Raw genomic sequence first — 23,882 nt, 5'->3', positions numbered from 1 at the left:
GAGCAGAGGAGGGAGAAGCCGAGGGGAACTAGCCCCAGGGTAAGAAATAAGCTTACAGACCATGGGAACAATCAATAATAGTAGCAATTAGCAGTTCTTTTGGTTTTTGATTAGTTTTGCCCCCATAGTTGACTCTTATTCCCTGCAACAATTTGAGTAGAACACTGAGTTCTCCTTGAAATCAAGTGAACACAGTAAAAGCTAGCTCACAAAATGATTAGACAACTACAAAGGCTTTTTATTAAGCCGTCCAAAAATTATCCACTTATTTCTGGAGACAACACAGGAGCACTGTTTTGAACATGAAGTTTTAACTTGTTGTCAACTCGACAGCAGCAGTACAGTCCAACACTATGAAATATAGCGGGCAGCCAGGATCTGTCTGGCTAGAAAGGCTTTGCAGTGACTGTGGCCAAACCACACATTAGAGAAATATGATGAGGCAGGAAAGGAAATGCTTGGCAATGCAGGACTCGTAACGTCAACCCCAGCAGTAGCAAAGAAGATCTAATAGGGAATAGACGCCTACCAGGGCATGAGCTTGGATAAAGGACCATGTATGTCAGGAACGTGTCTCCTAGTGGCTCACATGTGGGTACCTCTTGCCCTATAGGTTTTATTGTGGCAGTGTGTTCACCAACTTTGGTTTTAAATTTGATTCAATAAAGAAAGGCATTTCATGAAGATTTGATTGGTGAATTTGGTTTGGACTTCATATCCTGTTGGATAATTTTGCCATGCACCAAACAGGTGGGCTGATGGCTCATTGTCTATTTCATGATTTCTAGAGTTGCCAAGAACATTTTGTGGCATTAATACGACTGACCTGTGAGTACGGATATATCCCCAGGAGTTGCGCTATAGGTAAAGTCGTCCTTGAATAATGATCCCCAATAAACCCAACAACCTTCTTCTTAGTACAGGAATAATTAGGGACAACTTTACCGGGTCCAGATAAGATATGTAGAATGCTCTTTATCGCCTTCCTGGGATCCGCACATGAGTCATATATGTGATATCCCAAAGTCAGGTTTGGTAGAATATGTGGATTTTTATTAATTTCATCAACAGCATAGAAAAAAGCCAAGAGATTCTTGTAGTAATAAAGAGGTGGACTGAAAAATAAGGACATTGATTTACTTAATGTCATCTGACTTAGACCGGGTTGACTTATTACCGACATCATCTGACTTAGACCGGGTTCACACATTACTGACATCATCTGACTTGGACCGGGTTGACTTATTACCGACATCATCTGACTTAGACCGGGTTCACACATTACTGACATCATCTGACTTAGACCGGGTTGACTTATTACCGACATCATCTGACTTAGACCGGGTTCACACATTACTGACATCATCTGACTTGGACCGGGTTCACACATTACTGACGTCATCTGACTTAGACCAGGTTCATACATTACTGACATCATCTGACTTGGACCGGGTTCACACATTACTGACGTCATCTGACTTAGACTGGGTTCACAAATTACTGACATCATCTGACTTAAGCAGGCTTTACACGCTGCGACATCGCTAGCGATGTCGCGAGCGATAGCACCCGCCCACATTGGTGGCGCGTCACAGGGTGATCGCTGCCATAGCGAACAATATCGCTACGGCAGCGTCACACACAATTACCTGTTCACCGACGTCGCTGTGGCCGCTGAACAATCTCTCCTTTAAAGGGGAGGTTCATTCAGCGTCACAGCGGCATCACTAAGCGGCTGCCCAATAGAAGCGGAGGGGCGGAGATGAGCGGCCGGAACATGCCGCCCAGCTCCTTTCTTCCTCATTGCCGGCGGCCGCAGGTACGATGTTGTTCCTCGTTTCTGCGGTGTCACACATAGCGATGTGTGCTGCCGCATGAACGACAAACAACCTGCGTTCCAAATGAGGAACGATTTTTCGAAAATGAACGATGTGTACACGACGAATGATTTGACACCTTTTTGCGATCTTAACTGATCGCAAAAAGGTGTCACACACGACGACATCGCTAATGAGGCCGGATGTGCGTCACCAACACCGTGACCCCGACGATATCTCGTTAGTGATATCGTTGTGTGTAAATGGGCCTTTAGACAGGGTCCACACATTACTGATATCAGCTGACTTAGACAGGGTTCACAAATTACTGACGTCATCTGACTTGGACCGGGTTCACACATTACTTACATCATCTGACTTGGACCGGGTTCACACATTACTAACATCATCTGACGTGGACCGGGTTCACACATTACTGACATCATCTGACTTGGATCGGGTTCACACATTACTAACATCATCTGACTTGGACCGGGTTCACACATTACTGACATCATCTGAATTGGACTGGGTTCACACATTACTGACTTCATCTGACGTGGACCGGGTTCGCACATTACTGACATCATCTGACTTGGACCAAGTTCACACATTACTGACATCATCTGACTTGGACCAGGTTTACACATTACTGACATCATCTGACTTAGACCGGGTTCACACATTACTAACATCATCTGACTTGGACCGGGTTCACACATTACTGACATCATCTGACTTGGACCGGGTTCACACATTACTGACATCATCTGACTTGTACTGGGTTCACACATTACTGACATCATCTGATTTGGACCGGGTTTATACATTACTGACATCATCTGATTTGGACCGGGTTTATACATTACTGACATCATCTGACTTGGACCGGGTTTATACATTACTGACATCATCTGACTTGGACCGGGTTTATACATTACTGACATCATCTGACTTGGACCGGGTTTATACATTACTGACATCATCTGACTTGGACCGGGTTTATACATTACTGACATCATCTGACTTGGACCGGGTTTAAACATTACTGACATCATCTGACTTGGACCGGGTTCACACATTACTGACATCATCTGATTTGGACCGGGTTTATACATTACTGACATCATCTGACTTGGACCGGGTTTATACATTACTGACATCATCTGATTTGGACCGGGTTTATACATTACTGACATTATCTGACTTGGACCGGGTTTATACATTACTGACATCATCTGACTTGGACCGGGTTTATACATTACTGACATCATCTGACTTGGACCGGGTTTAAACATTACTGACATCATCTGACTTGGACCGGGTTCACACATTACTGACATCATCTGATTTGGACCGGGTTTATACATTACTGACATTATCTGACTTGGACCGGGTTTATACATTACTGACATTATCTGACTTGGACCGGGTTTATACATTACTGACATTATCTGACTTGGACCGGGTTCACACATTACTATCATCATCTGACTTAGACTGAGTTCACACATTACTGATATCATTTTTATAAATTTGCTGAACCCAACAAGTTTGCACAATTTGTAAGTTGATTTATGAGATTTGCCACAGGTTTTAGCAGCATTTCTACATGATGTGTAAGCGTGCATCCGCCAGATAATACAGGCAGCGAAAACGCTGTGGTGACGCACTGTTGAGATTATATAATCATCAAGTTTCTCCAGAAGAGACCGACAACCAACATTACTAACATGGAAAAGAGTATATTATTTTTATCTATGGATTTTGTCTTTTTTTCCATGAATTTTATATATAACATTATTTCTCCATTTACGAAATTGCCATTTTTATATTGTTATATTATTAAGCCTATGCCGTGACCTAATGATACCAGCACATGGCAGATGGTAATATTACAAAGTTTGAAAATTAAAATTTTACCACCAAAATGGCAGAAAACTGCGCTCAGCACTAGTGATGGGTGAACCCCCCGATGTTTGGGATCGGGAGCCTCGCCTCACCTTTATGGAACGTTCGAGTCCGGAGATAACGCAAATTTGCATCTGAACCCCGAGCTTGGACTTTACAGTTATGGGATGGGGCGGGGTCTGCAAAATAAAGAATATACAGTCATATGAAAAAGTTTGGGCACCCCTATTAATGTTAACCTTTTTTCTTTATAACACTTTGGGTTTTTGCAGCAGCTATTTCAGTTTCATATATCTAATAACTGATGGACTGAGTAATATTTCTGGATTGAAATGAGGTTTATTGTACTAACAGAAAATGTGCAATCTGCATTTAAACAAAATTTGGCCGGTGCAAAAAAAAAATGGGCACCCTTATCAATTTCTTGATTTGAACACTCCTAACTACTTTTTACTGACTTACTAAAGCACTAAATTGGTTTTGTAACCTCATTGAGCTTTGAACTTCATAGGCAGGTGGATCCAATCATGAGAAAAGGTATTTAAGGTGGCCACTTGCAAGTTGTTCTCCTATTTGAATCTCCTATGAAGAGTGGCCTCATGGGCTCCTCAAAACAACTCTCAAATGATCTGAAAACAAAGATTATTCAGCATAGTTGTTCAGGGGAAGGTACAAAAAGTTGTCTCAGAGATTTAAACTGTCAGTTTCCACTGTGAGGAACATAGTAAGGAAATGGAAGAACACAGGTACAGTTCTTGTTAAGCCCAGAAGTGGCAGGTCAAGAAAAATATCAGAAAGGCAGAGAAGAAGAATGGTGAGAACAGTCAAGGACAATCCACCTCCAATGACCTGCAGCATCATCTTGCTGCAGATGATGTCAATGTGCATTGGTCAACAATACAGCGCACGTTGCACAAGGAGAAGCTGTATGGGAGAGTGATGCGAAAGAAGCCGTTTCTGCAAGCACGCCACAAACAGAGTCGCCTGAGGTATGCAAAAGCACATTTGGACAAGCCGGTTACATTTTTGAAGAAGATCCTGTGGACTGATGAAACAATGATTGAGTTGTTTGGTCATACAAAAAGGCGTTATGCATGGAGGCAAAAAAACACGGCAAGAAAAGCACTTGCTTCCCACAGTAAAATTTGGTAGAGGTTCTATCATGCTTTGGGGCTGTGTGGCCAATGCCGGCACCAGGAATCTTGTTAAAGTTGAGGGTCTCATGGATTCAATTCAGCATCAGCAGATTCTTGACAATAATGTGCAAGAATCAGTGACGAAGTTGAAATTACACAGGGGATGGATATTTCAGCAAGACAATGATCCAAAGCACTGCTCCAAATCTACTCAGGCATTCATGCAGAGGAACAATTTCAATGTTCTGGAATGGCCATCCCAGTCCCCAGACCTGAATATCATTGAAAATCTGTGGGATGATTTGAAGCGTGCTGTCCGTGCTCGGCGACCATCAAACTTAACTGAACTGGAATTGTTTTGTAAACAGGAATGGTCAAATATACCTTCATCCAGGATCCAGGAACTCATTAAAAGCTACAGAAAGGCGACTAGAGGCTGTTATTTTTGCAAAAGGAGGATCTACAAAATATTAATGTCACTTTTATGTTGAGGTGCCCATACTTTTGCACCGGTCAAATTTTGTTTATATGCGGATTGCACATTTTCTGTAAGTACAATAAACCTCATTTCAATCCAGAAATATTACTCAGTCCATCAGTTATTAGATATAAGAAACTGAAATAGCTGTTGCAAAAACCCAAATTGTTATAAAGAAAAAAGGTTAACATTAATAGGGGTGCCCAAACTTTTTCATATGACTGTAGTTAATAATAAACATTGTCATTATACTTACTGGTCTTGCGACGCTTCCTGCAGACCCGCTCAGCCGCTGTCTCCCGGCCGCTTCTGCTTCCGGATCCTATCATTAACTTCCGGCGGTATTCACTGCACTGTTAGTCACTCAGCAGTCTTTGACTTTTGTTGGCTGTGTTCGCGGTGATGTCAGGGTACACCCGAGTCCATGGCTTAGCCATGGACTCGATTGAACTTTGACTGTCACTATCAGTGTCAGCCTGCTTCTCTCTATGTAGAGACGCTTGTCTGCATAGAGAGATGAAGCAGAGCTGACATTGCTCTCCCTGTGGACTACGTCGGTCAAAGGATTTTTCTATAATAAAGATGAAGTCTCTGAACTTTTTTTTGTTTTATTTCTAATAAAAAAATGTTTCTATGTGTTTCTTTTCTTTTTACTGTTTACTAACAATTCATGGAGGCCATGTCTAATTTGACGTGACTCTATGAATTTCGGGCTTAGTACCAGCTGAGAGTACAAAGCTGGTATTAATTTCTTTATTACCCAGCGTGCCACCGCCATCAGGGAGATCAATGTCAGCTCTGCTTCATCGCTCTGTACAGACAAGCGTCTCTATAGAGCGAGAAGCAGGCTGACACTGATAGTGACAGTCAAAGTTCAATCGAGTCAATGGACTTGCGTAAACCCTGGACCTGAACTGTAACACAAACTTACCAGAAAGCTTGTTTTCGGAACAGTGTGCACAAACACTATGTGTTCGGTACAGACCCCGAACTTTACAGTTCCAGTTCTGCCATCACTACTCAGCACCTATATTGTATACACACCTGACAAAGACTCTGGTCCAGAGCCAAAAAGTGTTTGAAAAATTTGCTAATAAAGGAAATAATTTTAAGTAACCCTTTGAAGTATTCCTTCATGTGTCAGACCATGCACAGCATTATGCTCACATCCCAGCTTTTTCATTCATCAGCTAGAGAAGGCTCACATAGACTCTTGAGTGTACCTGATCAGGTTTTCACATAATGCCTTGCAGCAATCAGATTACAAGGTAAATCACAACCAATCAGGAGAGACTATGATAGACTGTTTTAACGCAGAGGCAGTGACTGCAGCGTCTTTTTTAGGGTTAATCTGGATAGTCAGAGGATATCATAGATCACTATTGAGCAGTAGAGATATGGAACGAAAGCCATAAATCACTGAAGAAACTGTACAGACAGTGTGTGACAGCACAACAGTGTATAACAGTTGCCATCTACACACCCATAATATATATTGACGTTAGGGCAGTTGGAATACTTTTGTTTTGCAAATAAAAAATTTTTTAGATAAATTTAAATGAAGTTTGCAAATTCGAATTTCAAAAGATTCTCTCATCTCTAGAATTCATCGGAAAATAACCTATTGTTTAAATTTAATAAAGTTTAAATTGCTTTTATGCAATCATTTTTTAAAATAATCTTGGCAATGTTTCTTCACAGCTGTGTCCTGTATGAAGATGTAAAATTAAAGTGTTGTAATTTTCACACTGAGGCTTTGTTAGACTTATTTTTATTTCATTTTTGTAATGGCCTTCAGCTGAATGTCGTCCGATGGCGACTTGATGGACGAACGCTCTGTAGGAAGATGGATCTTGTGCATCATAGAGAGGTCCACCCGGATCTTCTCTGACTAGATAGGTCAACCAGGGTCTTCTCCCCCTAGGTATGTCCATCAAGGTCTCCTTTGCCTTTATAAGTACACTATTGTCTATTTCCTTCTATTCTTCCTGTATATTACCATCACAGACAGGATTATAATAACTTTTGTAAACTGCTGAGAAAACCTGATCCATCATTTACAGTAGGCGATGTCACAGGTCTCCTTCTCCCCCTCCCTTTACAATGAACTCTGTACACCCTAATTAGATGCCTCAAAGCTAAACAAAGGTCCTGGGTCAGCCTCCTGCTCATGTACCTGTGGCTAGCCGGTTTTAGCAGGAGGTAGAATAGCCCCGGTGGCCACTGTGAGAATTGCAAGATTTATATTTTTTTAAATACATATGAAAAGATCAAAAATAAAAACATTTAAAAATTCCATTCAACATAAAAACCTGGTTCCCACAATCCGCGCCATTGTCTGACATCGCGTTCTTCACTACCTTTGTGTGTTGTTCCCGGCATTATGTAATAAAATTTGCAGCTTCTAGATAAATGGTCTTTGGAGTCTCTGCGATTTATCTCCTACAGGGCTGTCCGCAATGATATAACTGCACCAAACACTCAGCTGTGAAAAGTATTACACCTTGAGACGTCAACAAAAATATGTGAAATCCTAAAAACATAAATATTAAAGGGAGAATAATGTGGAAAAGATAATATGGCCGCAATGCACAGATGGTCGTGTGAATTAGCCTTCACTGTTTATTTTACACAACGTTTCCTGGGACGATGTTCAGAGCATTTACTTATCTTCCAATCACATAATATTCCTGACATCGGTTCTCACATCTCACTGATGTAATTGTGCTCCTTGCATTAAATCAACAGTAAAAACAATTCCCATGAAAAACCCCTGTGCTGAGGAATATGCTGGCATTGTCCAAAAATTATTATGACTATCATTTATTATTATAATTGTTCTTATTATTATTGTTACCTATTATTTATTATTGTTTGTATTATCAACACTCGTTATTTTGAGCACTTATTATTTTTACTGTTGTTATTATTAATAATAATAATAATAATATTAGAAATATTCACAATTTAAAGTCTTTCCCTATCTATACAACAGGGGATGACTTATTGATCGCTGGAGGAGGGAGAGATGAGAGACTTATTAATCTCAAAACTGGGGCACAAGAAGCGTGAGAACTCGGCTCTCCAGAGCTGCATTCTGAATACAGCCTTTGCATTGTCACCAGACTCGTACAACGGCAAAATTATACTTTTATCAGAAATTGCAAACACAGCTCTTCATCCCAATTGATGTTTTTCCAGCCCCGCTCTCCTAAACTGAATTTTTTTTCCCACTACAGAAATAAATAGGGAATGAGAGAACTGTCAATCATATGTTTTCTCTGAAATACCGCAGCGTTTCATAGTATGGGAGAGCTATGGGAGAGCCAGTCACATTCTTTCCCCTCCTATATTTTCTGGCTGGACTATTCCATTAATGCCAGTTATAGCTTCTCTACACTGGCCTGGAGAGGTGGATTTATCCAGACTTACTGGTGCTTGTGTGCATTATTGTTACGAGCAGTTGTTGTGTTAATCCTTGTTGTCCTTTTGTTGCTGCCTAGCTTCACTTGCTTTTCACGTTAGCTTCTTACTGTTTGTTCCTGAGAGTGTGTAATGTGACTGAGCCTCTATTATCCCTGTCTGTCAAAATCTATGTTTCCATCACCAGCCTGCCTTTCCCTCAACTGGGGAAAGGGAACAGATTAGCTCTGTTTAGGAGAATAACCAGGCACAGGACTCAGAAATCTCCACCATGAGAGGTAACCCTGAGGACAGGGATAGCCTAGGGTCCCATAGCGTGAAGGACAGTAGCAGAGCCCCTTGTCCCTTGCTAAATCACAGTCACATTGTGGCAGGTTCACAGTAATAAATGATGATACAAGGGAAGATACGTTCTATTGCAAACCCTCACAAGAAATATTAGGCACTTACAAGAGACACATCAGGATTCTCTCACTTGGTATTGCAGTCACAAAAGCCAAGTGACTGTTGACAGTGGTGACTCCTCCGATCATCACGTCCCCGTCCTGCACATATTCATAGTCCTCAAACAATTCTTCAATCTGGAGACGACATGCTGGAGCGGGATTAGTGGGCATACAAGGAGCCACACACAGAGATAACTCACACAATAACAATTTCAAGAGAAAAGAGGTCGACAACATGGAAGAGACTGATGGAAAGAAGAAGAGGACACATCCTACTAAGAGGAGGAAGAAGCCGGGGTGTGGAGCGTTCAGCAACATGGTGACGAGCAGCAATGTCTGCAGTTTTATACACTGTCCTCATACAATGTCTCCTAAATTTACACCCAGGTCTCATATGTTGCTGTGGTAAATATATTTTTCACATTTTTAAAAGTAGATGCGGAATATAAAAAATACTGAGCAGAATGATGGATTGGACCAGAAGAAAGATGAGCAAGTACCATAATATCCGTAATCGCTATACTCATAATGAGTACTTTGTAATATCCGTGTATTTGTTCCGAATAGCGAGTACAATGCAAGTCAATGGGAAATGCAAGTAATTTTCTGCTGGACCTAATAGAGAAGTCTGGGGGCCTGAGGAAAAGGCTGAAATGGATGGGAAAGTGATGAAACTGAATGGGGAGAGCCTGGAGAAGATGCCTGCATGCATTTCTGACTCACATATGGTTTCTGGGATCCCCTGAAGCCACATGGAAGACGTTCTGTGTGGCTTCAGACTATTGGCGCCCCTTCAGTGTATGTCGCACTGCCCTGGTCACCCCCGCAGTGAATCACACAGCAATGTGCGAGTAGCTGCGAGATGACAAGCGCCGATATCAGGAGGTTAGCTGAGATCATTACCGGCTGTGATGATCTCCGCTGAACTCGTGACATCAGTGCTTGACGTTAGCGCTTTTCACTGACTTCCATGACGCCACATTCTTACATCAAGTCTCGTGGGCGGCCCAAATAAGGAATAACGTTTACAAACAGGAGCTGTGGAAATTAAGCGCAATAGGGTCTTACCCTTATAGGTACAGGGCACGGGTAGGGGGAGCAATATTACTCACCATATGTAGTTGTGACAGTCACAACTACTATATTCGCATGTAACAGTGGATCCTGGCAGCGGCAACCCAAGCGGCTGATAACAGAGAGAGATTGTAGAAATCGGGTTTCTAAAGCCGCGCCAATGATCACAACCAGGACATCAGATTATGTGACTTTATTGCAGCATCGGTCTACGCGTTTCATGAGCTCTGCTCACTTCCTCAGGACCATATAAAAGACACCATCATATCTGATGTCTTTGGGAGGAGATCTACAGCAAGATATATGGAAGTTGGAGTGCTCTGATGCCTGATACCAGAGCAGAGGAGACTCTGCTCTGGTATCAGGCATCAGAGCACTCCAACTTCCATATATCTTGCTGTAGATCTCCTCCCAAAGACATCAGATATGATGGTGTCTTTTATATGGTCCTGAGGAAGTGAGCAGAGCTCATGAAACGCGTAGACCGATGCTGCAATAAAGTCACATAATCTAATGTCCTGGTTGTGATCATTGGCGCGGCTTTAGAAACCCGATTTCTACAATCTCTCTCTGTTATAAGGAATAACGTTTGGAACACCATTCTAAGTCTGAACTCAGACCCAAGACTGTGACTAGTGGTGACATCATGGGCTTACGGGACAGTTTGCATGAGAATGCGGGGGCCATGGAACTTAGTGACGAGCGCTGACATTACGAGTAGAGTTGAGCGATGTTCGAGGTTCGCCAATTTCATGTTCGAGTGATTTTGGGGGGTGCTCGAGATTGAACTCGAACTCGAGCTTTTTGCTAAAAGCTCGACAGTTCGACATAGGTTCAAGAACGGTTCGATCACCATAAACGTGGCTTTTCACAGTAAGGCTATGTGCACATGTTGCTATCTGCATGCGTCCTGCATCCCCAGCACAATCCCTCTCCCTTTCCTACTCACCGATCACGGGCGTCTCGCTCCCCATCTGTCACAAATCTGCGGTGTCTTTTCCTCTTTAGACAATGGGTGCCGCTTCATTAGTCATTCCGTGCTTTCCCCGCCTACCGGCGCCTATGATTGATTGCAGTCAGACACGTCCCCAAGCTGAGTGACAGCGGTTCCCCCCATATTTGATACCAGCCAGGATAAAGCCACACGGCTGGAGGCTGGTATTGTCAGGATGGAGAGCTCCAAGTTATCGGAAGCCCACCACCCTAACAATATCACCCAGCAGCCACCCGGAATAGCCGCATCCATTAGATGCGACTGTCCCGGGGGACTCTACCCGGCTCATCTCGAATTGCCCTGGTGCGGTGGCAATCGGGGTAATGATGAGTTTAATCATGCCAGGCATCTCCCCGAGATACCGTCCATGATTAAACTTAAAGTGAAAGTAAAGAAACAAACACCGCGAAAAATCCTTTATTTGGAATAAAAGACAAAAAAACACCGTTTCACCATTTTATTAAAATCCTCCAATACCCGTCCAGGTCCGACATAATGCACACGACACTGTCAGCTCTGCTACAGAACACGAGTGCTCTATCAGCTCCACGTAGCAATGCAGTGAATCGCGCGGTCAGCAGAGATGTCAGCAAAGCAGAAGTCAAGATTACCAAATATGCCTATCTTTATCATTAGAGGCAGTAGACTAGAGGATAGAGCGCCCGCCTATGAAGCATTAGGTCTACTCCCGGTAAAGATTTTTTTTTTATATTTATAATAAATTTATAATTATAATTTAATTATGCACTGAGGGGAGTAGCCGGACATCAGCTGTGAGCTCTCTCGCTCTCTCTCTCTCCTTTCTCTCTCTTTGTCTCTCCTTTCTCTCTCTCCTTTCTTTCTCTCTCTCCTTTCTCTCTCTCTCTCCTTTCTCTCTCTCTCCTTTCTCTCTCTCCTTTCTTTCTCTCTCTTTCTCTCTCCTTTCTCTCTCTCTCTCCTTTCTCTCTCTCCTTTCTTTCTCTCTCTCCTTTCTCTCTCTCCTTTCTTTCTCTCTCTTTCTCTCTCTCCTTTCTCTCTCTCCTTTCTTTCTCTCCTTTCTCTCTCTCTCTCCTTTCTCTCTCTCCTTTCTTTCTCTCCTTTCTCTCTCTCCTTTCTTTCTCTCCTTTCTCTCTCTCCTTTCTCTCTCTCCTTTCTCTCTCTCCTTTCTCTCTCTCCTTTCTCTCTCTCTCTCCTTTCTCTCTCTTCTTTATTTCTCTCCTTTCTCTTCTTTCTCTTCACTCTCTCTTCCTTTTCTCTTTCTCTTCTTTCTCCTCTTTCTCTTCTTTCTCTCTTTTTCTCCTTCACTCTCTCTTCCTCGCTTTCTCTCTCTTCTTTCTCTCTTTTTCTCTCTCTTGTTTCTCTCTTTCTCTCTCTCTTCTTTCTCTCTCTCTTTTTTCTCTCTCTCTCTCTTTTTCTCTCCTTTCTCTCTCTCTCTTTCTCAGACCTGGCGATGATCAGCTGATGCAGTCACCTGACGGAATCAGCTGACACTATAAGTCGAGCGTTGTGGCCGGCTTTTTACCGCCCAGCCGGCTAAACTATCAGTTGATGCTGTTGGACAAGAGTCTGCGCTGAAGTGTGTAGTTTGTTTTGGGTTTTTTTCCACTGATGCATCAACTGATTGTATAAAAGCCGTTTATACAATCAGCTGCTGTGTCATGTGATTCAGGCCCTTGAACCTGACACATCATCTGATCGCTTTGCCTTCCAGCAAACCGATCAGATGATATTGGATCTGGATTGGACGGCGCGGGACTCTTGACCCAGGATTACTGCGGATGGGGGTTCTTTATTTCAATAAAGATGGAGTCACTAATTGTGTTGTGTTTTATTTATAATAAAAATATTTTTTCTGTGTGTTGTGGTTCTTTTTATCGGTACTAGAAATTCATGGTGGCCATGTCTAATATTGGCGTGACACCATGAATTTCAGGCTTAGGGCCAGTTGATAATACACAACTAGCCCTAACCCCATTATTACCCAGCGAGCCACCCGGCTCCAGGGCAGCTGGAAGAGTTGGATACAGCGCCAGAAGATGGTGCTTCTATGAAAGCGCCATTTTCTGGGGCGGCTGTGGACTGCAATTTACAGCATGGGTGCCCAGAAAGCTTGGGCACCCTGAGGTGCGGATTCCAATCCCCAGCTGCCTAGTTGTACCTGGCTGGACACAAAAATTGTGCGAAGCCCACGTCATTTGTTTTTTAAATATTTCATGAAATTCGTGAAATAATTAAAAAAACGGGCTTCCCTATATTTTTGGTTCCTAGCCGGGTACAAATAGGCAGCTGGGGGTTGGGGGCAGCCCGTAGGTGCCTGCTGTACTTGGCTAGCATACAAAAATATGGCGAAGCCCACATCATTTTTTTAGTTTAGCTTCCTCTTTGAGATTATGCAGTGATTGTTTCAAAAGACACAGCAGCGGGAAGGTTAAGCTGATAATACCCTGATCACCGCCCAAGAGCTGGGTGCAGTACTCAAAGTTCTCAAGAACCTCACAAATGTCAACGATCCCACACCCATTCAACAGTTACGTGTGGTGGCTGACTCTCAGTCTGACAGGCATGTTGAAGCTGGTATTCAGCTACTGCCCTCTGCTGCTCAGTAATCCTCGCCAACATATAGAATGTAGAATTCCACCGTGTGGGCAGGTCACACATGAGTCAGTAACTTGGCAAATTAAAGTGTTTTTTCAGCGCTGGAAGGCCATCAAAAGCGGTAGAGGAATGGCGGAAATGGGTACTAATATGGCACATCTTCTCAAGTAGGTACGGCAAGTCAGAGTAGGTTTTCATAAATTTCTAAACAACTAGGTTCAGCACGTGAGCCATGCACGGCACGTGTACCAGCTTGCCAACCTTTAAAGCTGCCACAAGCTTACATCCATTGTGACAAATAACCAGGCTGGGTTGGAGGTGCAGCGGGGAGATCCACTGATTGGTCTGTTCTTTATACCTAGCCACACCTCTGCTGCAGTGTGTGGTTTGTGACCTAAACAGATCAACTTCAGCAGAGCGTGTTGACGCTTTGCCGATGCACTGCTGCACAGCTCCCAGCTTGGCAGTGATGGGGAGGGTAATTCAGCAGAGAATGAGGAGCAGGAGGAGGAGGAGGAGGAGAGGCAGGAAGTGGCATATGGTGAGGCGGAAACGCTGGTAGAAGTTGGGCCCGCTATTCTTGGCGTGGGTAGGATGTGTGATGTTACAGTTTGTGAGTTTGTCCCAGCCTCCACCAGGTTCACCCAGTGTGCCATGACAGATATGTATCGTCCATGTGCACAACAACTTGTTGTATCGCCTTCCTGGATCAATAGACTCAGACAGGCTGTAATGGACAGACTAGGGGGAAGCCCCTCACCAAGCAGGACCCCCAGAACCCTAAAACCCTTTAACCCCTATACAGGGATTTGGAATTACACAGGGTACTGGAGATTTCTACCTGTGGAAGGCTGCAGTCCGAGAGAGTAGTCGTCAGGCAGGGTCAAACCAGGAATAGCAGAACAGGGACAGAATCGGCAGGCAAAGACGTAAACAGAAAACGTAGCAGTGGTCAGATCCGGGTCGGGCAGTGAGGTACAAAAACAGCAGGCAGAAGGGTAGTCAGGAAACACGCAGAGATCACAGGAATCAAAATACAAACAGCACATGAGCCACGAGTACAGAACTATCTCTGGCAGTGGTCATGTGACAGGAGGGAGAATAAGAAGGGTGTGGTGTCTTCCCATTGGCTGTAGCTGAACGCTGGCAACTTCAGCTGGAAGACACATGCCACCAACAGTCAGCCAGCAGTACTGCAGATCCCAAGATAACCCAGCCCAGTGGCTGATCGGAGCCTGCGCCCACCGGTGCCGCTGGCATCGACTCCTCTCCCATCACCAGCACCATCCATGGCAGGAACATGGCGTCGCCTGGCGATCGGAGCAGAAGTCGCTGGAGCAGACTCCGGCGGTGACGTAACAGTTGTCCACGTGTCTATTAGGTGGACCTTCCCAGTATGGCATTGGTCAGAGCATAGTTGAGATTGTTTAGCACGTGGTTGTGTAATGCGGGGATGGCATAATGGTCAAAAGTGTGCTGGCTGGGAACACTGTATCGTGGGGCAGCCACAGCCAAGAAATCACAGAACCACTGTGTTCCCACAAACTTAAACAGCAACATTTCCACGGCTAGTAATTTGGCAATGTGCGTGTTTAGGTTTTGTGCCTGTGGGTGCATGGCTGGGTATTTACGCTTCCTTTCCAAGATTTCAGGCATGGACAACTGGACGCTTCGCTGGGATAAGGAAGTGGATGTGGGTGATGTTTGCTGTGTCTGTGCAATCGCAGCTTGTGGGCAGTATGTATGAACGCCTGCTTCCAGCAGATTGTGAAGGATGTAGAACAGGCGACATGGCAGTGGTTTGAACTGCAGACACAAATTTGGTATCCTGGTGCTCTGTCCACCTACTGGGGTGCTTGGCTGCCATGTGGTTCCGCATACTTGTGGTGCTCAGGTTGCCTTTGCCCTGGCCTCTGCTCAACCTGGTATGGCAGATTACAATGTTTCTTTCTGAAGGACTTAAGAAAAAAATTCCAGACAGTGGCTAAACACCCCCTTGCCCTGACTTGGGCCACAGTGGGGGTGCTCTTGGGAACACTTGACCTAGTTCTCACTCTGGGCAAACCACTACCCCTTGGTGCTTGTGTTGGTGCTACATATCCATCTTCCTCTGTGATGCTGTGCTGGCTATGTATGTCAACGGTCCAGGTCGGATCAGTGGACTCATCATCGAACACCTCGTCATCCATCTCATCCTCTTTCCCACTTGAGATTGTAGGCTGACCTGATAGCAACTGTGTCTCATCATCATCAACCTCTACCTCTGGAGAAAGTACATTAGGTTCAATGCTGCACGGTGAGAGGCCAGAGCCAACCAAATGAAATGTACAAAACAGATCCTCAGAGTGGCCAAGCTTGGGGTCATATGTCTCTTGTGACTGATGAAGGGGGGAGAAAGGAGGACCAGGTTGAGGATTGATGGGCCAGCCTTCTGTGTATTCACAGAAGACTGTATGGTTGTGGAAGATTGGTTGCTGCTTGACAAATGCGAAGAGGCCTTGTCTGCCATCCAAGACAGAATCTGCTCTCGCTCTTCTGGCTTCCACACATGTTTACATTCCAGACCAGGAAATTTGGCAAGGAACATAGTGGATGCATCACGCTTTTTCTGACCTGACACAGACTTAGTGCCCTGTCGCCCACCACTGAAATCACCACGCCCATGTCCACGTCCCTGTGCCTTAACAATTGCCTTTTTTGTAATTTTGGGTTTTGCTGACATATTTGCAGAGGTTGATAGCCCAAGCCAAGCAAACTTTGACCCCAAAAATATTGTGGAGAAAGTACAAGGGAGTACTTTGTACCAGACAGCACAAAATGACAAAATGGTAGAGTCCTGCTTTGTATTTCAAAATGCCACTAGCAACGTATGAATGTGGCTGACATGGTGGACAAGACAAGTCAAGCTGTGAAACCCTAAATATTGTGGAAACAGGAACGGTGCTTTACTGTATCAGCTAGCACTGATTGCTAGAGTACCACTAGAAATGTATTAATGTGGGTGATCTGGATGTAACAAGGCAGGCTGTGAACCCCCAAATACTGTGAAAACAAGTTCCGATTCCCCACCTAATCCACAATCTCTCCCTCCCTGCTGTGACTTTGTTCAGTGCTATCAGCTCTTAAAAGAGCTATTGTATTCTGGTTTCTGGACAGTACTATGGAGGTATTGACACACTGCTGTAAACACTGTCCCTGCTCAGAAATGTGTCCCTCCGAATATTACACTGACCTACGTTGAAGGCAGCCCTGAAAAGGGCTTTTTGTGTTATTAAGAGGCCTACACTCTCCCTAGCAGCTGTTCGCTCAATCCCTACACTGATAACAGCGGACTCGAAACATAGTGTGCGCTAAATGGCGGTGGAAGGTATTTTATAGACCCTATGACGCTGAGCAGCCAGCCAATCACAGTAACACCCCAACCAAGATGGCTGCAGCATGGCAAAGAATAAAGTCAGCATTTTACAATCCTGGGGGGCATATTGAGCCTTGTGAGGCCCCTTTGGTCTCTGTAATTCCTTCCTTAGTTATCGTCCAGGAATTAATTGATGACTTATTCCAAAGTAACATTTCTTTTCTGTTTGTGAAGTTTGGAATCTTGACAACATTTTAGTGTTTATTCCTAATTTAGGTTGGAATACTTTTTATTGCATTGGGTCAGAAAACACCACTGGGTTAAATTGGGGAAATGTCTCTTTCTAGGGTATGGGATTATAGTGCAAGGCCTGTAGATAAAGGACTCATTCACACAAGCGCATTATACACTGACAATCAAAAGGGTAACAATGTTTTGAATGTTTAGCTTTTGAGCTCCATATCTCACCATCCACTATAGCTTCGAACAGTAGGCTACCTTTATTTTATAGATAATCATCTTGGCTATCTCATACATAAATTTGACGTCCAACTATTTAACATATGATTAGTTATGCAGATTCTTGTCATATCACTGCATTGTTATTGGTCAAGTATCCAACGCCTTTGGCTGGGAGACACCCCATATTTTCAGGCTTCCTCCAACGAACTTGACAGTGCTTTCAATTTCTCATTCCATTGGCTCTTTTTCCACTCGTTTCTTCCAGACCCTTTTGCCCCTTCAGAGCCGTTTATTTACTTTCATCCAGCGTCGGACTGGCTACCGGAGGAATCTCCAGTAATACCAGGCCTGGCCGCGGTTACCTACACTGAACACTGGAGCTCTCACCTGAGCTTCAGAGTTCTGCCTGTCTGCAGCTGTCATGATGAACTGAACCTCAATCGCCGGGGAATCAATCACTCGGCGCTCGCGGTTCAGTCTAGGCTGCACTCCGGAGCTCAGGTTAGAGCTACAGAGTTCAGTGCAGCTAACCGTGGCCAGGCCTGGTATTACTGGAGATTCCTCCGGTAGCTAGTCCGATGCTGCTTTCATCTCATTGCTCCAAATCCCCCGTTTCCAGTCTTCTACTCTTCATCCTTCCCTGCAAACTCGAGCTGATGCTCCTTATGATGATATAGAAGTTGAGGTTTCTTCACCTTTTTTCAGGCCACCTTTCCAGACTTGTGTAATGTGCGCCGCTCGGTGCTCGCATGGACGCCTGGGATCTCACTATTATGGAGCAGACGAGCCGCCTCCACTGCCGGGTGTATCCAGTACTGATATACCTTGTGATGAGCGACTTGGTGACTCCTATATTTTGCCTGGACATCACCTTTTGGCTTCTGAATGGATGGACCCACTTCATTTCTTATTCTTCCACCTGTCATGGCCTCACATGATGCAGTTTGGCAATTTTCTTGTCTGAGAAACTGCTGTCGATGAGCTGGATGAGGCTGTGTCTCTTTCTAGGAAATCTTCTTGGCGGCTCCTGGATTCAAACCAGTTATTTTCACTTGTGAATCAAGTTAATAACACACTGAGCTATTAGGTAATGTGTGTCATGGAATGACTATTATGGAGTTCGACATGACTATAACATAACTAAGGGTTACATAGGGGAAACTTAAACAACAGTGGGCCCTAGCGATATTGAGGGGGAAGACGAGACACCTCTTTCACTCACCTGCCGCTGTACCCTACACTCCTAGCCAGTCCCTATACAGGTTCCGCAGTTGTCAATGGACAGGATACCTGAGACCCTGGCAGACCCTGTAATAGCACTGGCTAGTGGCTGGCAGGTGAGGAACACTAGTGTGGCCCCCTGAGTGTCAGGTGCCACAGGGTACTACATCTAACCCCAGATTCCTAGAAGACCCCACACAAATCCCACAAATACCACACCACATACACAAATCCATGCCCTTTTCCCCAGATTGGGTAACAGGCTAGAGATGGATCTGATAGATGGACACCTTTCTTTACAGCCCCTGGGCCCAGGAAAACTCGTGTTCAGGATCATGTGCACTATGTATTCGGTACGGACCCTGAACTGTACAGTTTGGGTTCGCCCATCACTAATCCTGACATGACAAAATGTGCAGTGTGTATGACCCCACGTGACATCCTATAAAAGCAAAAATGTACAACTATTAAAATGACATTTTGAAACTTGAAGAATTTAATCTCCAGCACTGAGGGGTTAATACGCTGAGCTGTAGATTTGTTTGATGGATGAATTTCTCGTCTCTCCGCAGTTTGTGTCTCCGGTGGGATTTTCAGGTCAATGTTAGACACTAATGACCGGTTCAGTGTCGCTCTCACCTGTAAGGGGTCATTAGTGACTTCATCGTCCTCCCATATAATTACACGGCCAGAAACAGAAGAATGAAGAAATACAGAAGTGAGGAATAAGATGTAGAATCAACTGTGCAGTCACAAGAGGATAGAAACAGATGGGAGATGAATCTATCATTATCCACAGAGAGCGGGAAACACAATATCCTACTGCTATCAATCCAATATCTATCCATCTATCCATGTTATCTTTTATCTATCCAGCCAGTGTTGTTGGACAGTGTTAGTGCACCCACAGCTTTTTATATATACATATATATATATATATATATATATATATATATATATATATATATATATATATATATATTATATAAAGTTGAATGTGTGTGTGTATGTGTGTGTGTATGTGTGTGTGTGTGTGTGTGTGTGTGTGTGTGTGTGTGTGTGTGTGTGTGTGTATGTATGTCCGGGATTGGCATTTGCACCGTCGCAGCTACAGCCGCAAAATTTTGCACACTCACAATTCTGGACCCCGATAGCGTCATAGGCTATGTTTGAGGGGAATTTTTAACCCCGCGCTTTACAGTTATTCGCCAAAAAACCTGCCTCCATTAAAGGAAATGGAGCTTGGAGCCACAGTGCAGCAAAAAACTTCAGCAGCCACGCCCTTATATGGAATGTTGGCGTGTCACAAAGCAGACAGGGAAAGAGACAGACACAGACAGGGAAAGAGGCAGACACAGACAGAGTAAGAAACCAACATAGACAAGGTAAGAGACAGACACAAAGACACAGACAAAGAGACATACTGACAGGGAAAGAGACAGACAGGGTTGAATGTGTGTGTGTGTGTGTGTGTGTGTGTGTGTGTGTGTGTGTGTGTGTGTGTGTGTGTGTGTATGTGTGTGTGTGTATGTGTATGTGTGTGTGTGTGTGTGTGTATGTATGTCCGGGATTGGCATTTGCACCATCGCAGCTACAGCCATAAAATTTTGCACACTCACATTTCTGGACCCCAAGAGCGTCATAGGCTATGTTTCGAGGGGAAATTTTAACCCCACGCTTTACAGTTATTCACCAAAAAACCTGCCTCCATTAAAGCGAATAGAGCTGGGAGCCACAGTGCAGCCAGAACTTCAGAAGAATGCGCAGCCATGCCCTTATATGGAATGTTGGCATGTCACAATGCAGCCAGGGAAAGAGAAAGACACAGACAGGGAAAGAATCCTACTCCACACTGATGAGGGGGGAATACCCCGAAACGGCTGTCTGTGGATGGATACCTGGCCTTGGTATTTCCCTTGTCATATCTTTAAACTTGTCAAAAAGTTGGATATTGACTAAAAGGGCCACTTAATATGGTGGTTATGGTGGTCTCCTAAAAAGAGTCACCCCTTGGCTGGGCCCTTCCCGGAGGGATATCTGGCTGGTTTCTGTGTTGAGACTCCTAACAGAGGCTCCACGGACCTTTTTGATTTGCATATTTCCCAGGGGGCAATGTACCTAGGATTTCACTGTCTTGAGCGCCCTCGCTGGCTGCCGGCAGTGTTTTCTCTGGCTGGTCTCCCCGGGATCAGTGATTGTTTTGTTTTGACAGACAGACAAAGAGACATACAGGGTAAGAAACAGACATAGACAGGGTAAGAGACAGACACAAAGAGACAGACACAGACAAAGAGACAGACTAACAGGGAAAGAGACAGACAGGGACAGAGAGGGAAAGAGACAGACAGGGTAAGAGACAGACAAAGACAGGTAAAGAGACAAAGAGACAGACACAGGGAAAGAGACAGAGGGAAAGAGACAGTCAGGGAAAGAGAGGGAAAGAGACAGATAGAGAAAGAGAGGGAAAGAGACAAAGAGACAGACACAGGGAAAGAGACAGAGGGAAAGAGACAGACAGGGAAAGAGAGGGAAAGAGACAGATAGAGAAAGAGAGGGAAAGAGAGGGAAAAAGACAGACAGGGAAAGTGACAGAGATAGATAGACAGACAGGGAAAGAGATACATAGACAGACAGGGAAAGAGACAGACAGACAAAGAGATAGAGAGAGAGAGAGACAGAGAGATATATACAGAGGGGGAGACAGACAGAGAATGGGAGAGAAACAGAGAGACAGTTACTATCCCGGGGAGCGCCGGGTGCTATGTTGTGAGGCGAAATTTTAACCCCGCGCGTTCCAATTTACCAATCAATTTTGCCCCCATCTACATAATGGGGAAAAAGTGAAACGAAAAGTGTTGGGGGCAAATTGACATCTGCCAGATGTGAACAAGGGGGACTTAAAAAATGAGAGCGATGGCGCCAAAGAGTATATACCGTACAGTTGCTAAGGTGGGGCCCGACATGGGATACTCACCACACTCGGGGATCTGAACACACACAAAATGCGCCACACACTATCACATGCTTGAACACATATACCACCCTCAGCACACATTTCACCACACATACACCAACCTCACCACATAATCGCCCTAAACACACACAAGTCTGGTACATATACCACCCTCAGCACACATGTCACCACACATACACCAACCTCACCACATAATCGCCCTAAACACACACAAGTCTGGTACATATACCACCCTCAGCACACATGTCACCACACATACACCAACCTCACCACATAATCGCCTTAAACACACACAAGTCTGGTACATATACCACCCTCAGCACACATCTCACCACACATATACCAACCTCGCCACATAATCGCCTTAAACACACACAAGTCTGGTACATATACCACCCTCAGCACACATCTCACCACACATACACCAACCTCGCCACATAATCACCCTAAACACACACAAGTCTGGTACATAAACCACCCTCAGCACACATCTCACCACACATACACCAACCTCACCACATAATCACCCTAAACACACACAAGTCTGGTACATAAACCACCCTCAGCACACATCTCACCACACATACACCAACCTCACCACATAATCACCCTAAACACACACAAGTCTGGTACATATACCACCCTCAGCACACATCTCACCACACATACACCAACCTCACCACATAATCACCCTAAACACACACAGGTCTGGTACATATACCACCCTCAGCACACATCTCACCACACATACACCAACCTCACCACATAATCACCCTAAACACACACAAGTCTGGTACATATACCACCCTCAGCACACATCTCACCACACATACACCAACCTCGCCACATAATCGCCCTAAACACACACAAGTCTGGTACATATACCACCCTCAGCACACATCTCACCACACATACACCAACCTCGCCACATAATCACCCTAAACACACACAAGTCTGGTACATATACCACCCTCAGCACACATCTCACCACACACACACCACCCTCGCCACATAATCAGCCTAAACACACACAAGTCTGGTATTATCCTTCAAAAATAAAAATCTGATTAATAAGCAGCCAAACTACAAGAACAACATATGTACCACATAAGAAATACGGCAGCTGTCAGACACATGACCTGTCTATATGTGTATGTGTGAGCTAATATATACTGTCAGGGGGAGGGCTTTCTGTTGCCTGGAGATTTATCAGGCTGCCAATAGCAACCAATCACAGCTTAGCTTCTATTTTGCTACAGTTAATTAATCTGAGCTCTGATTGGTTAATATAGGCAACAATTTAATAATTACATTTCTATCTATTTGTTCTGTGGTGTTTGTGTGCAGAATACATTTTTGTTAATACATTCTATTTTGTTAACAGCAGTTATTAACCCGGGCGAAGCCAGGTAGTACAGCTAGTAATATATATATACACATATGTTTGTATACAGTGTACAGATATACACGCCACTCCGCGTTATAATCCTGCTCTTCTTGCTGAAGTTACAGCGTTGTTTAGGGCTGAGAGAATTTATTCAAGTGAAATAGGATTCTCCTCCTTATAAAATATTGATTTTTAAAAAAGAAATAAATATTTATTTTGCATTTCGCTCCCCGTGAATTAAGAAAAAGGGCTGCACGCTGGCCACTATTCTGCTAAATCTTAGTGTGCAAAGCAGCCACAATAATTAAAATTCCAATTCTAGAAGTCTGTGTAAACTGGACGTGACTCTGAGGGGGAGCATTGGGGACTGGGGCTGGTGGTGAGGGTGTAAACAGGGGGCACAGGGGGCGCTGTAGTCGTGGTCGTGTGTCATGCTCACAGGCAGACGTGTGGGCTTTGTTCACTTGGTTGTCTTTTCGGGGTTCTCTGTACCTCTTCCTTTGTCTTCAGCAATAAACAGGAGAGAACACGGGGGGCTTCACTTTACACAAGCGCAGCTTTTACTGAACAGTACTTTGCAGGGTTTACATTCAGGAAGGGCAGCACTTTACACTTTCTTTCAGTTTGTCT

General features: G+C 44.3%; 1 protein-coding gene across 1 annotated transcript in view; it reads right to left on the bottom strand.

Moving 5' to 3' along the window:
* LOC142255060 (vomeronasal type-2 receptor 26-like) overlaps nt 1–18,093 on the bottom strand; it is a 47,408-nt gene extending 29,315 nt beyond the window's left edge. The window contains exons 1-3 of the mRNA XM_075326499.1: nt 18,058–18,093; nt 9,216–9,346; nt 827–1,115 (exon numbers count right to left, since the gene is read on the bottom strand). Coding sequence (XP_075182614.1) covers nt 827–1,115; nt 9,216–9,346; nt 18,058–18,093 — 456 coding nt within the window. The remainder of the gene's footprint in view (nt 1–826; nt 1,116–9,215; nt 9,347–18,057) is intronic.
* Nucleotides 18,094–23,882: the final 5,789 nt, after the last annotated feature.

The sequence above is a fragment of the Anomaloglossus baeobatrachus genome, chromosome 10 (assembly GCF_048569485.1).
Source record: "Anomaloglossus baeobatrachus isolate aAnoBae1 chromosome 10, aAnoBae1.hap1, whole genome shotgun sequence".
Taxonomy (NCBI): Eukaryota; Metazoa; Chordata; class Amphibia; order Anura; family Aromobatidae; genus Anomaloglossus; species Anomaloglossus baeobatrachus.
Note: the sequence above shows the minus strand (reverse complement) of the source record. Positions and strands in the feature narration are given on the sequence as shown.